Genomic DNA, 12,776 nt, shown 5'->3' with positions numbered 1-12,776 from the left:
ATGAGTCCATAGTTCTTAAATATTTGATCAATTTATAGCTTTTAATACTAAGATGTGAGTATCAAAGTACAGTTCTTAAATGTATATACAGGTAGATACACACACACGCACGTAGAGGCAGATGTGTATTATCCATCTTCTAGATCACAGGTTTAACGTTAAGATAAATGAGGCTGGACATAAGGTTTCATCATTATATGTGAACTCATGTTGTCAATACCATTTGCAAAGTATAATTTTCAGAAAATCACAAACATAACTCTCATACAAATAGAAAAGTCAAAGATTTTATTTGATTCAATAAATGAGGAAACCAGTAAGATGTTAAGACTGATTCAAAAGAAAATTCAGGGACCAAGAGATTTGTAGGTGATCAGTCAAAGGAATGTAGAAATAAAAATGCAAAACTGACTAATGTTCCACCGGGCAACAACCTTTGCGATGCTACTGGACAAGAATCACCTGCACAGGTTTTCCCCTCCATCTGAAGGTAGCGCTCCTACGAAATCTTTCTAAGCCGAGATGGTGTAAAGCAAAGAAGCAACTGCCATTAATTTCTATGGAAACATTTCTGAGTATTCCCGGATCCAAATTCAACAGAAGCACGGACGTCTTTATTTTGTTCCGTGTGAGTTAAACGCTCAATTACATCCAGTTTTACACTGAGCGGTACACCCTTTTGAGCTCTCTTAGGCTTTTCTGGTACCTTTGGACACATCTTACTAACGGACACACAACACAGATCCAGATGAAGCGCAGATGCTCACCAACGGGGTTCAAAGCGATGGCGGCTGGAGGCTGGATCCTAAGTGTAGTTCCCTGGGAAGCAGCTTGGTGGGGCCACTCTTGCTGCTCTGGTGCCTGCTGCCTCTACCATGGCTCGCTGCAAAACAAACACTGAACGCTGTTTTTGCTTTTCGCTTTATTTTTGTAAAAGTGAAAGCCCTCTTTAGATTTCTTTTAGTTAACAAAAATAGGTAATAATGTAGGGGCTTTCATAAAGGCGAAGTGGCATAATGCAAACTTTTTTGAAAATTGGGGTAAACTTGTATTGCTATCAGGTTTCTACAAGTTAACCTGTCTGTTCTAATAAAGTTGCAAAATAGCCTTCCTAATTAGTCAGCAAAAGGTTCACAGCCCTAGAAAATCAGATAATCCCCAGGCAGCACAGGCTACTAGACAATATTCAACTCTACACGGTACTCTTTGACCTCTTTCCAAGTTTCGCATACTTGCTCTGGACGCTTTTAATTAACTCAGAGACGCATTAGGACAAAACCACTTTGCTGTTTCTGTGACAGATCTGAATTTAGATACGTGAAGGTGGACACTAACCAGTCCCCGACTCTCCTCCCACCGCTCGCCACCAGTGTTCCATCATGGGCTCTGGAGTCAGACTGCTTAAGTTCAAATTGTGGTTCCACCATTTACTACTGGGTGACATGACGCAAATTACTTAACCTCTCTGAGCCTCATTTTCACCACAGTAAAAGAGGATTTTAAATGACAGTGCCTTTATAGCTTTGTTATGAAGATATGAGATAATGCACAAGTGCTCAGTAAATGTGAATTATATCACTACTAGTAAGAAAGAGTTAATTATTCTACTAGTTTTTATTCTGACATTAAAACGTTTTGAAAAATAACCTGCCCTACGCCTTGTTAAAAAGGGATTTGGTTCTACACTTTAAAGCAGAAGCAAAAATAATTAAGTCATAGAAATGAACCGATTAGTTAACTAATAATTAAACTTGTTTAAGAGATTACAATAAATTCCAGATGTGTCAAAAGGATAATTCACTTCTTCTAACTTTGACGTTAAAGGAACAAAAATGCATGAGTCAGGGGTGGCAGGAAATTAATCTCCGTTAAGATGTCCCAGGCATTGTGCTCACCACATATTCATTACATGTCAACAAATGAGTATTTTCAGAAGGAAAGTTTTTTTTCCTGTTCCTTAAAGAGATATGGTACAAAATAAAAATACTGAAAATATATTGAAGCTTCAGAAAGTAAGTTTACCAAGCACGTCAAACACAACAGCAGTTTCTAAGAGCAGTTCAGCTTTAATCATTTGTTCTACACAACAAAAAATAAACCACATTAAATATTCTCTGAATTTTAGATTATATTTACCAATGCACTGGTAAATATAAAGCACTGGGAATCTATGCCTGTTCACTATACACTGTTATTTTTACTTTGCCCACAAAACGTTGAGGAAAATACTGAATAAACACACATTTTATTAAAAACGAACACACGAACTCTGTTATAAACTTATGTTCTGTTTCCCTCTCGTCCAAATCTTGGCTTATAAACTTTTAAAAAACAACAGTGGTGTAGGCTATCAAAAACCTGTGGATAAAGATGGTAAATTAAGCATTGAAGTTGAGAATTGAACAGGAAAGAGCTATAAACCAAAAAAGAAAGCGAATAATGAAGAAAAATGACAACTCATGTCAAGGACCGGATAAATTTTCATGTACTCAAGTTTGAGAAAAGAATTTTCCTAAAACGTTGGTTTTTAAGAGGACATTTCTAGGTTACACTGAACACCAAAGAGAAGGGAATTTCCCTAAAGAATTTTCTGAGCCAAAGGAAAATCAAATTATGCTTGAAAAACAAAAGCAAAGACTAATAGCGTCTGCGTCTCTCCCCCCGACCACTTCAGTGTAGGTTTTCCTGCTCAAGGCCATTTATTAATTCCATACTCTGTTATCTCAACACAAGCAAATCTAGACTTAACCCTCTGTGTTCGGATAGGTTGATAAATGGGACAATTATTTTCAGTCCCTCGTGAGCTGGGAACCTACACTTTGGAAGTATTCAAACATAGTCTCCTAAGCCTCAGATTGAAAAAACAGCAACTTATTGCCAAAAGGATATTATTTATGGCCACTATTAAAAATGATTTCTTTTTGTATAATTTAAGGAAATATCAAGAGAGGCACTACCATTTAAACAAACAAAACTGAAAATTATTTCTTGCAATATTTCATATGCTCAAATTTATATGCAAAAAAATTGTAAAATATAATATTGATCTCAAGTTTTTAAAAAAGGTTTTAAAAAAGCTAAGTATGAGTTCATAAGTAAACTGGGTATTTACAGTCTTGAAAGAAAAAGGCAAAACAAAATGATGCTAGGAAATAAAGTGATATAGTAATTTTGCAACTGTGTGGCAAAAGTTCCTTTGCCAAAAATTCTTATATTGCAAAAGTTTCTAAAAAAAAAAAAATCTGATAAAAGTAAATATATGATGGTTGTATTGAAGGCTTTCCACAACTGGGGACACAATGGGCTATATTTATTTTGTTGGCAGAGGAAGTGGCAGTGAGAGCCTTCCACCTACGATGACCATGTCAGAGTTCGTAATCCCAATACACAGGAGACCACATGTCTGTCTTCTAATGTCCAGCATGTACGATGGCAATAGCAGCACTTGAGAGTCAGAGGACACTGGCTCTCTAAATGCAATTGACACTTATCTCTGTCGTACTAGATAATAAGGACTGTTTAAAAGGGTCGCTCTAAAAAGAGCCGTTTTTGAAAACTTGGAGTGAAACTCTTATCAAAGAATGTGCTATGTTAGGATTTTCCTTTTATGTAATGAAAGAACAATAAAAAGCTGGTGGAATTATACAAGAGAAAAACAGAAATTACACAACTCAAGCAGAAGTGTTAGAATAGGGTGAAAAAAATTATAATAATCATGACTATTTGAGGTGGCATGTCTACTTTAATGTACTTTTAACTCTCACTAAACTCTTAAATAAGACATACACACAAAAGTGAAAGCTAATATATGTATACCTGACATTTTCGTTTTTTATCTGCAAAGGTATATTCTTAGCCCTGGGACAAAATCAGTAGACCAAATCTTTATTTTTCCTTCCTTAAACTAATTTTTATTTGTTCTCCTCTTCTCTACTCTCCAAATCACTGTAGAGAGTTCTACGATTACCAGTACGGTTCCTGATACCCCTCAATTCATTCTTGTAGCACCCCTTGAATAGAGTTCAAAACTCACATATACTTTTACAGTATTAACATGTTAACATACCAAGAAATCAAGATGTCAATATGAGAGGTTCAGTTTGGAAAGGATGGTTAAAAGTACGTTGGTTAAAGTTGAAGACCATTTTGTGTTACACGGTCCTCTGAGTTCAAACAGTGTGACAAATAAAAACATGTTGACATTGATGAAACATTAAACTATGTGGTACGGCTAGCAGAACTGATGTCTATATCAGCTCTTGAGGTAGAAAATTTACTACTCATTAGTAAATATGTGAGTAATATCTAATATAATAATGTTTAAATATAAAAGCTTAAAAACGGCACAAAGATGCTATGAATGCCCTGTATGTACACCCCAGTAAAAAAGCTAAACTAAATCAGAAGGTTTAGAATGAGATCATTTTCCTTATGAATTTTTAACTATATTTCTTTAGAATTTTTATATAATCTATGCATTGATTTCCATTTACTTATAGTCCTTGTATCTCAACTCAAGGAAGGAAAACCAAATGTTATATTTTGGGCCACTCGTTTGCTCGTCCTCACACAGAGATGCAAGGACGACATACTCTGGCACAGGAACACGAGAAGTAGAGAATCAAAGAGAGGATGAGCTTACTTTGCGTTTCAAGATGATAAAGTGCTGGTGGTCTTAGGATGTGTGAAGAGAGTCTGAGAAAAGAGGAAGTCTTAAGACAGGGGTCCTCAATCCCGGGGCCACGGAACGGTACCATTCTGCGGCCTATTAGGAACTAGGCTGCAGAGTAGGAGGTGATCGGTAGGCGAGCAAGTGAAACGGTCCCTAGTGCCAAAAAAGTTGGGGACTGCTGTCTTAAGAGACTCTGTAACTAGCCATTTGGGCTCCTAGAGATCTCCAGGATTTAGGAGGTTTAATATCTATCTGTAAAAACAGAATTTTAAGGGTTCCTCACTTAAACCATCAAATTCTATAAATATGTAATTCATGTTATGTTTTAAAAATACTGGTTTTGAACAAATGAGTGCTACATCTACATCTATTCAGGTGACTAGAAAATGAATCAGCCAGTTTTAGGGGTGGCTATCTTAAATTAGTAGGCGGAAGTTCCCATGAATTTTTCGTAGAGGCAGACAGGCGGGAGAAGTGTGTGGTTGAGGAAGATGTAGTAAAGACATCTGGTCCGAAACGGCAGAGCTGTCTCCCCAGTGTTCCGGGGGCCCCTCCACAGAGAGCGGAAGTGAAGAGAGCGGGGAGGAACACAATTGTGTGTTTTATCTGTCTGTGTAGGAAACATAAATTTCAGCTTGTCTCAAATGTGGCCTTCTATAAACACTTGTAGAAACTTTACCTGATCCTGACATACCTCACTGAAAAACGGAACACATGAACCCTGGCCTGGGCAGCGCAGGAAGGGAGGAGAGCTGGCATGGGCAAGGTAAAGGGTGCCTAAAAGCAAAGTTCAGGGAGGAATCTTGGCTTCTGGTCCACTGACCTAGGAAACAGACAGCACAATCATTAAAAACATTGGAAGAGAATGAAATACCGAGCTAATGATTAATAATGACCTATTATGGCTGGCAAAGAGCAGCTGAAAAGCGCAATCATGGGCTAAAAAACAGCCACCGTTGTTCATTTTTTCATCTTTCCTTTGGAGAGAATCTCCGCGTACGAGGTGTGAATGAAGTCATAGAGCTGCTTAGCGTTTGCAGCGTTCCCCAGAATACCTGCCAGCTTGTCTTGTGACAGGCTTGCTAGTTCTGCAATGTTCTTAACGTGGTTCATCAAGGAGCGACAGTTTTTGGCATTGACCCCTGGCATTTTTAACAAGAAGTCTTGGGGACCAGCATTATACTTTTCTGACTCAGGGAGGGTTTCGGAATCTGCTGTCACAGCCATGGCTGTCGCTGCATCAGGCTGTGGCTTATTCTGCTTCAGCTCCTCGAACAGCTCCGCGGCTGTGTGAGGAGAGGGGCACCAGAGAATCCGGAGCCGGGGGAAGTGAAGGGTGAGGAGGGTGAGTTTGGAGCTAATGTCATTGCTGGAGATCTCTTGATGGAAGGCGCCGCGGGCCGTGAGAGAGAAGGGCTTACTGGGGTCAAACTCGATCAGAAGCACTGGCCGCTTGTAGAAGCGGGACATGGAGATGCACTGGCTGTAGAGGCGGCCGTTATTTAAAGAGCCGATCAAATCACTGATACTCTTGCGCTCCACACACATGTCTGGGGTCAGAATGTAATCTCCAACCTCTAAAGTCACTGGTTCAATGTCGATGCCCCGACGATGGATCAGGGATGGGAGTTCACTTCGAAACTCGCGCATATCCACAACTATAGTTTGCTGTGTACCCTTCTGTTCCTGGCCACCTATTAAGAAAAAGTGGCATTTTAAGTAATGTCACTGAGAACGAGCTCTCGAAGATGGAATATAACAATTAAACTTTAAAATCTGTTTCTGTTGTTAACCTCTGATGCATGGTTGCATAATACTATGTGTTACTGTTCCACATTTTTCTACATTTTCAAAAAGGTTTATATACAGAGTAAATAAAGGCACCAACTAAACTAAACTAATAGGAAGGTTAGAATCTATGGGCGGTCCTTACTCAGGACGATTCACGAATACCAGCACGTGCTCTCGTCCTCCCTCAGCAGTCCCCCTATGGTCCCTTATCATTGCCCTGGCCGTATTCTACTGGTCACTCACTCCCCAGTTCAAGGACACAGCCTCACACATGGCAGATGCCTAAAAACGCTTGCTGAATAAGCTGCCTTATGAGCTGCTGTGAACGATTTTGGAGTTTCGAGTGCTTTTATAGATGAGTCCAGAGATGGGAAAATGGAAGCAGCTAGAGAAAATAAGAGCACTTCAGAACACAGCTTCTCACACTCCAGTGAGCATGTGAATCACCTGGGATGGTGTTAAGGAGCAAATTCTTCTTTTTCTATTCCTATCACCCAGATTTACTCTTTTTTTAAAAAAAATAAATTTATTGGGGTGACATTGGTTAATAACATTACATAAGGTTCAGGTGTACAATCCTATACTACATCATCCATATATTGCATTGTCTGCTCACCACCAAAGCCCAGTCCCCTTCTGTCCTCATGGATTTGACCCCCTTTACCCTTCCTACCTCCCCGTCACCCTCACCGCCCTTCCCTCTGGTAACCACCCTGCTGTTGTGTGTGTCTCTGAGTTTTTGTTTGTTTGTCTTGTTCGTTTGTTGCTTTCAGTTTTATATGCCACACATGAGTGAAATCATGTGGTAAAGAACACTTTCTATATTTGGTCTGGGATAGGGCCTAAGACTCTGCATTTCTAACAAGCTTCCAGGTGATGTTAATAAGCTGGTTTAAGGACTATACAACGGCTGTTGCAGGCAGAATAATGGGCCCCAAAGATGTCCATATCCTAATCCCTGGGGCCTGTAAATATGTGACTTTATGTGGCAAAGGGACTTCACAAGTGTGATTAAATATGGATCTCAAGACTGGGAGGTTTTTCTGGATTCTCCAGCAAGGCCAAGGGTCTTAAATGTGAAAGAGGGCAGGAGGGTCAGAGCAGGGCTGGATTTGAGGGTGGAGGAGGGGGCCATGAGCCAGGCAATGCAGGTGGCCTCTAGAACCTAGGAGGGAAAGGGATTCTCCCCTAGAGACTCCAGGAGGAACACAGCCCTGCTGACACCTTCATTTTGGCCCAGTGAAACCCATCTGGACTTTGGAATTAGTGGCTGTTTCAAGCCACTAAATTTGTGGTAATTTGTTACAGTAGCAATAGGAAACTAACATAGGGCTTAGAGAACTAAACTCAAAAGGACAGACTTCTATAAATAGCTTTCTGTGTGGTTCCCATACCTCAAATCTATCTTCCTCATACTGCTTTACATTCTGAAGTTCTGCATGAAATGTCACCGACCTACTTGAATTAGTAAGAATCTTCTTCACAAGACCTAGATACTCTGAGGCAGTGTTTCCTAAAGGGATGATCCAAGGACCATTTCTATCAGAAGCCCCTGAGATGCTGATCCTATTTCACAGCCATTGAATCAGAATGTCTATGGACTGAGGCCTGTGAATCCACAGTTTTAACATGCATCTGAGGTTATTCTTAAATATTCTGAGACCCACTGCTCTAACTGTGCTTGACCCCACCAAAGGTTAAAATATTGCTTTTCTCATGCTATGTGGCTTATTCCAGCTGCTGTTACAGGGAAATGGGGAGTGGGGAGTGGGAAATGGTTGTTCCTGGATCGTGGCACACTCGAATCCAGCAGGTCTAGGTGAATGCCACGTTTTGGATACTGGGCAGCAACGAGTGTACTACACACCTGGGATCTGGAGAAGTGCCAAGAAGCAAGAAACAAATCCAGAAAGAGAAGTGGGGATGCACCGCAAACAACTTCTATCTATTTATCTATGAGTTAAACTGGCTTCTTCCAGTTAAGAACCTAATCACCATTTACAAGTTTCTTTGCAAACATACATTCTGAGCCTCGCCAACCACAGTTAAAAGCGACACTAGACCGTATCTAATTTCCAGGCTGGGGTACATGGAACACAACCCCACTTCTGTCACAGATGAGGAGCCTCAGATTCAGGAAGGACACATGGTTAATAAATGGCAGTTCTAAGACCAGGGTATGGGAGCAGACATCCATTTTTAAGTTTCTTGAGAAAAAACAAGTCTCTGCAGAAACTCCGGAACCTCACAGCCTCCTTGGCAGGCGGAGGGTGGGACTCACCTGCCTTGCGGGTGTCTGGGAGAACACCTGCAGACTCGGAGCCTCTCACCAGGTCCAGGTTTGTTTCGGTTCTGCCCTCTCTTTCTTCAGGGACAACCATGCTAGCTTTTTCCCTGGGGGAGAAAAACAGTTTAAACTTTTTTTTGAACAAATTTCAAAATTCCAGATTTTAATCATTTCTAAATTATTTACATGACTGTAGTGGTAAAAGAAAATACAAGAAATACATTAGAAGTAATTATGCCCACGTGATGAGTAAAGGAAGAAGAAAGAACTTCTTGGCTGGGTGCTACTTCTGAGCTCCCAGAGTTAAAAAGCTGTTGGTTATTTTCTATGCTATAGGTCCCTTAAACAATTTCAGACATGAAATAAGCATATTAAAATGCCAGAGAGAGATTATTGAGATTTTTAATAAAACATGCTAATGTGTTATTGAATATTACAAATAATTTAAATCACTTATATTCCTATATTTCCAGAGTAATCATAAATAGGGATGGTTAAAAATATCAATGATTAAGAAAATGAAAATATATATACATAGAACTTTGATTTTAAAAACTCCAGGTGGGAGGCCCCATTAGATGTTCTCAATTTTAATACAAGAAAACAAATTTCCAACAGAGATTTAAACAAACAAAAGAAATCAACATCTCAGGTCATGCGGTACAGCAGCGTTGATTCACTGGCACATTTATTTAAAAACCTTCACAGCGTGCCACTGTGTGCTGTGCCAGGTGCTTTGGATATAAATATGATTACATGATAATTCCTGTCTTCAGGTAGTTCAGTACCTTATACCTGGTAGGTCGACAGGACTGTGCAGTCATAACTAAGATTTGTAATCAGGAACTATAATCATGACAAGATCCTCAATAACCAAAGAAAAGTAAGCAGGTTTGCTATTGTCCTATTTTTTAAAACAAGTATAGTATGCCATATTCAATTCATGAAACAGCAAGTACTATGTGTCCAATTTGTGCAAGGTATGACAGAAAAGATGCTTAAAGCTGGTCTCTTCCTTTGTAGGGCTTGCAACAGAGTTGAAAAAACAAAGCAAACATGAAAAAAAAAAGAACTGACGAACTGTAACAAAAGAAACTAAGGTAAGGTGAAACAGAAGAGAGAGATCTTCACTATTAACTAATAATTCCGACAAGGATTAAAACGAAGATTTTCCAGTTGAAGGAAATGAAACTAGATGGACGAATTTTCTAAAGGTAGTTTTAGAGCAGGGTACCACCACCAAACTATAACTGCTCAAGAATAGACATCATAAATTTAAATGTGATACTATTTGAAACGATAACAAATGCAAAGTTACAACATTTTATACATAGATCATAAGAGGACACACAATAGTTTCAGCTCCCCTTTTCCTCCTTGTTCTCAATACCAGTGTCAAGTGTTGTCTGCTGAAAACTTCTTTGCAATGACAATGGCTCTGGGAGCCACTCATGACTGCTATACTCTTTATTTCTATTTACTTTATTGGCTATGCTACATATCACACATGGGGCAGCCCAATTTCCTGATTAATTTCTACTCTGTGAGTGGCTATACAGCAGGTTACAGACCAGACTCCAGATGCTCCATACTCCCTGGGTTTGAAATTATTTACTGGCTGTGTGGCCTCATGCAAGTCATTTAATTGCTCTGTGCCTCAATTTCATCCCTAAAATGGGGATAATAAATCCGAGCTCAAAAGACTGTTGTAAGAAATATACAATTTATGTAAGGCTCTCAAAACAGTGCCTGGCATGTAATCAGCACTATGTAAATGTTAGTTGTTATTATAAATGTACTTTTCTTATAATGTGGTAACCTCATCCCCTCATTATCCCTGATTATGCTAAAAACGAACAGTTATTTTCAAGTGATTCTACAACTGTTTCAATTAATATTGTTAAATAAAACTGCTAGTTTACCATAAAATGTTATAACTGCAAATTGAATCCGTGAAGAGTCTTGAAATGAAACCACGGTTGTGAAGAAAATATTGTCTTCCTAACCAGCAACTCAAATTATTTAACAGAATTAACCATAATTATAAATATTCAGCCCCTTGCTTTCAACATTTAACTTAATTATTCAAGTTACCCTATGCGATAGGCACACGATAATTTTTAAAAATTCAGATTCCTATTTCTACTTAATCTGAAGTACTGAGGTTTCATATTTTTGCTTTGACATCTTCGATGAGATCTGAGTGGCTTGTACAACAGGACATTATAGGGAGGAGGCCCTGAACTCAAAGTCTTCAAATGGGCATTGATTCAAACCCTGATGCTAATCCATTTTGTGATCGTATTTTCTAACTGTGACATTTCAAATAACCTTCCTTTGAAAAACAGTGAGCTCTCCAAAACTATGTATATTCAGAATGTTATTCTAATTTTTCTACCCAGGTAGCATTTTATTATCAATACTTAGAAATGCAATCTTTTTTCTCTTTACTTGTCATTCGTACTACTGATCTTGAGTCTACTGATTTTTAGTCCCGTCAAAAGACCCTTTCGCTGCTAGCCAGTTTAATTCATTCTTCTCTATTTAAATAGTCGCATTGTTTTGTTCCTACACCATCGTGCAGGGAGATCCTGGCAAAAGCACATTATCTTACTCTCAAATTAAATATTCCTGTAAGTACGGGCTCAGTGCAAATGCTCTTACAGCGATGCACTTCACATATATTTTGCTTTTCAAAACAAACACTTCTCACATTCCCCAGGTTTTCTGGAAAAGGAAATATCTTAACATTCTAAATAGTGTAACTATCTGACCTCTGTGTAATATGGGAAGATCTGACTTACAATAAGTAGGCAATCGGCATTGAGAGAGTTTAGAAAATTATGCCAGACTATGAATAAAATTACATTAAAATCTGGTATGGAAATTACTATATAGATTGAAAAGTAGGAGACAGTCTGTATTCGAGGTTCTGCCAAGTGAGCTTTCCAATGCGAGCCGGGCTTATCCACATCTCACTACTGAGCCTTTTGATGTGCAGAATCACATTGTATAAACCAGGGAGAACATGGGTCCCCAACACCTTGCCACAATCTCCTACATGTACTCTTTTGGGGGTTGGGTTCCCTGACGTACTGGAGAAGAGGCAGCCTTGTGAAGGAAGCCTGGAGCCTACTCAGCCTTTCAGGTGTCCTCCTCTTCATCTTAGACCAGGTGCCTTTGGCTGGGGTAACTCAGTAGGCCTGGGCTGCTCAAACTCTGCACATTCCTAAGAAAGGCCTGTCTCCTTCTGAACGGGCCTTCGCCAGCCTCTGGGAAATGAGCTCTGATCCCCTGGAATATTCTGCCTGATAAAAGGGTTTTTGTGTGTCCGAGGCCTGGGGCCACATAGCACCAGCTGGAGCAGATGCTTTATGCTAACAATGTGATTTATGGCGAATACCTGTTTATGCACTGGGGTCAGGGGTTGGGGTGGAGTCTGTCACGTGGGTACTCTGTGTCTACATGACTGACCCCCATTAAAAACGCTGCACCTCATTGCTCAGATGAGCTTCTTTCCCTGTTGACAACACTTTGTGTGTGGTGTCACATACTGCTGCTGGGAAAATTAAGCACATCTGTGACTCCACTGGAAGAGGACACCCGGAAGCTTATGCCTGGCTTTTCCTGGACTTCCCTTGGCTTATTTTAACCTGTGTCCTGTTGCTGTAATAAACCATAACTGTGTGTATACCTGTTTTTCTGATTCCCATGGGTCCTTCTAACCTTAGGGTAGTCTTGGGGACCCTAGACTACCAATAACATAATCTGAGTATTTTAGCTCTATGTGCTCATTTGTAACTTGGTGACAATTACTTTAATCAGAGAAGCCTTAGGCAGAGGATGTTTTAAAAAGGGTGAAGGAATGATTAGGAGGTTCTGGCCCACATCCAGTATCACCAATTCTTTCTTCCACCTCCTAACTATCTCTTATATCTGTTCCCTCCTCTCCATCGACAGGGTCCACATCTTACCAGACAACTGCAACAGCCTCCTTATAAGTCCTAAAGCCTTAAAAAATTAAAA

At 39.6% G+C, this 12,776-nt stretch overlaps 1 protein-coding gene across 2 annotated transcripts in view; it reads right to left on the bottom strand.

Annotated features, from left to right (window-relative positions):
- Positions 1–2,046: 2,046 nt before the first annotated feature.
- Positions 2,047–12,776, bottom strand: part of ERCC4 (ERCC excision repair 4, endonuclease catalytic subunit) — a 28,205-nt gene continuing 17,475 nt past the window's right edge. For both annotated transcript variants that reach the window (XM_011358387.2, XM_011358388.2), the window contains exons 10-11: positions 8,745–8,857; positions 2,047–6,366 (exon numbers count right to left, since the gene is read on the bottom strand). In XM_011358387.2, the coding sequence (XP_011356689.1) occupies positions 5,633–6,366; positions 8,745–8,857 (847 nt within the window). In that variant the 3' untranslated portion in view covers positions 2,047–5,632. The remainder of the gene's footprint in view (positions 6,367–8,744; positions 8,858–12,776) is intronic.

Source organism: Pteropus vampyrus, unplaced genomic scaffold (assembly GCF_000151845.1).
Source record: "Pteropus vampyrus isolate Shadow unplaced genomic scaffold, Pvam_2.0 Scaffold40, whole genome shotgun sequence".
Classification (NCBI taxonomy): Eukaryota; Metazoa; Chordata; class Mammalia; order Chiroptera; family Pteropodidae; genus Pteropus; species Pteropus vampyrus.
The sequence above is the reverse complement of the archived record's forward strand: the minus strand, read 5'-3'. Positions and strand labels throughout refer to the sequence as shown.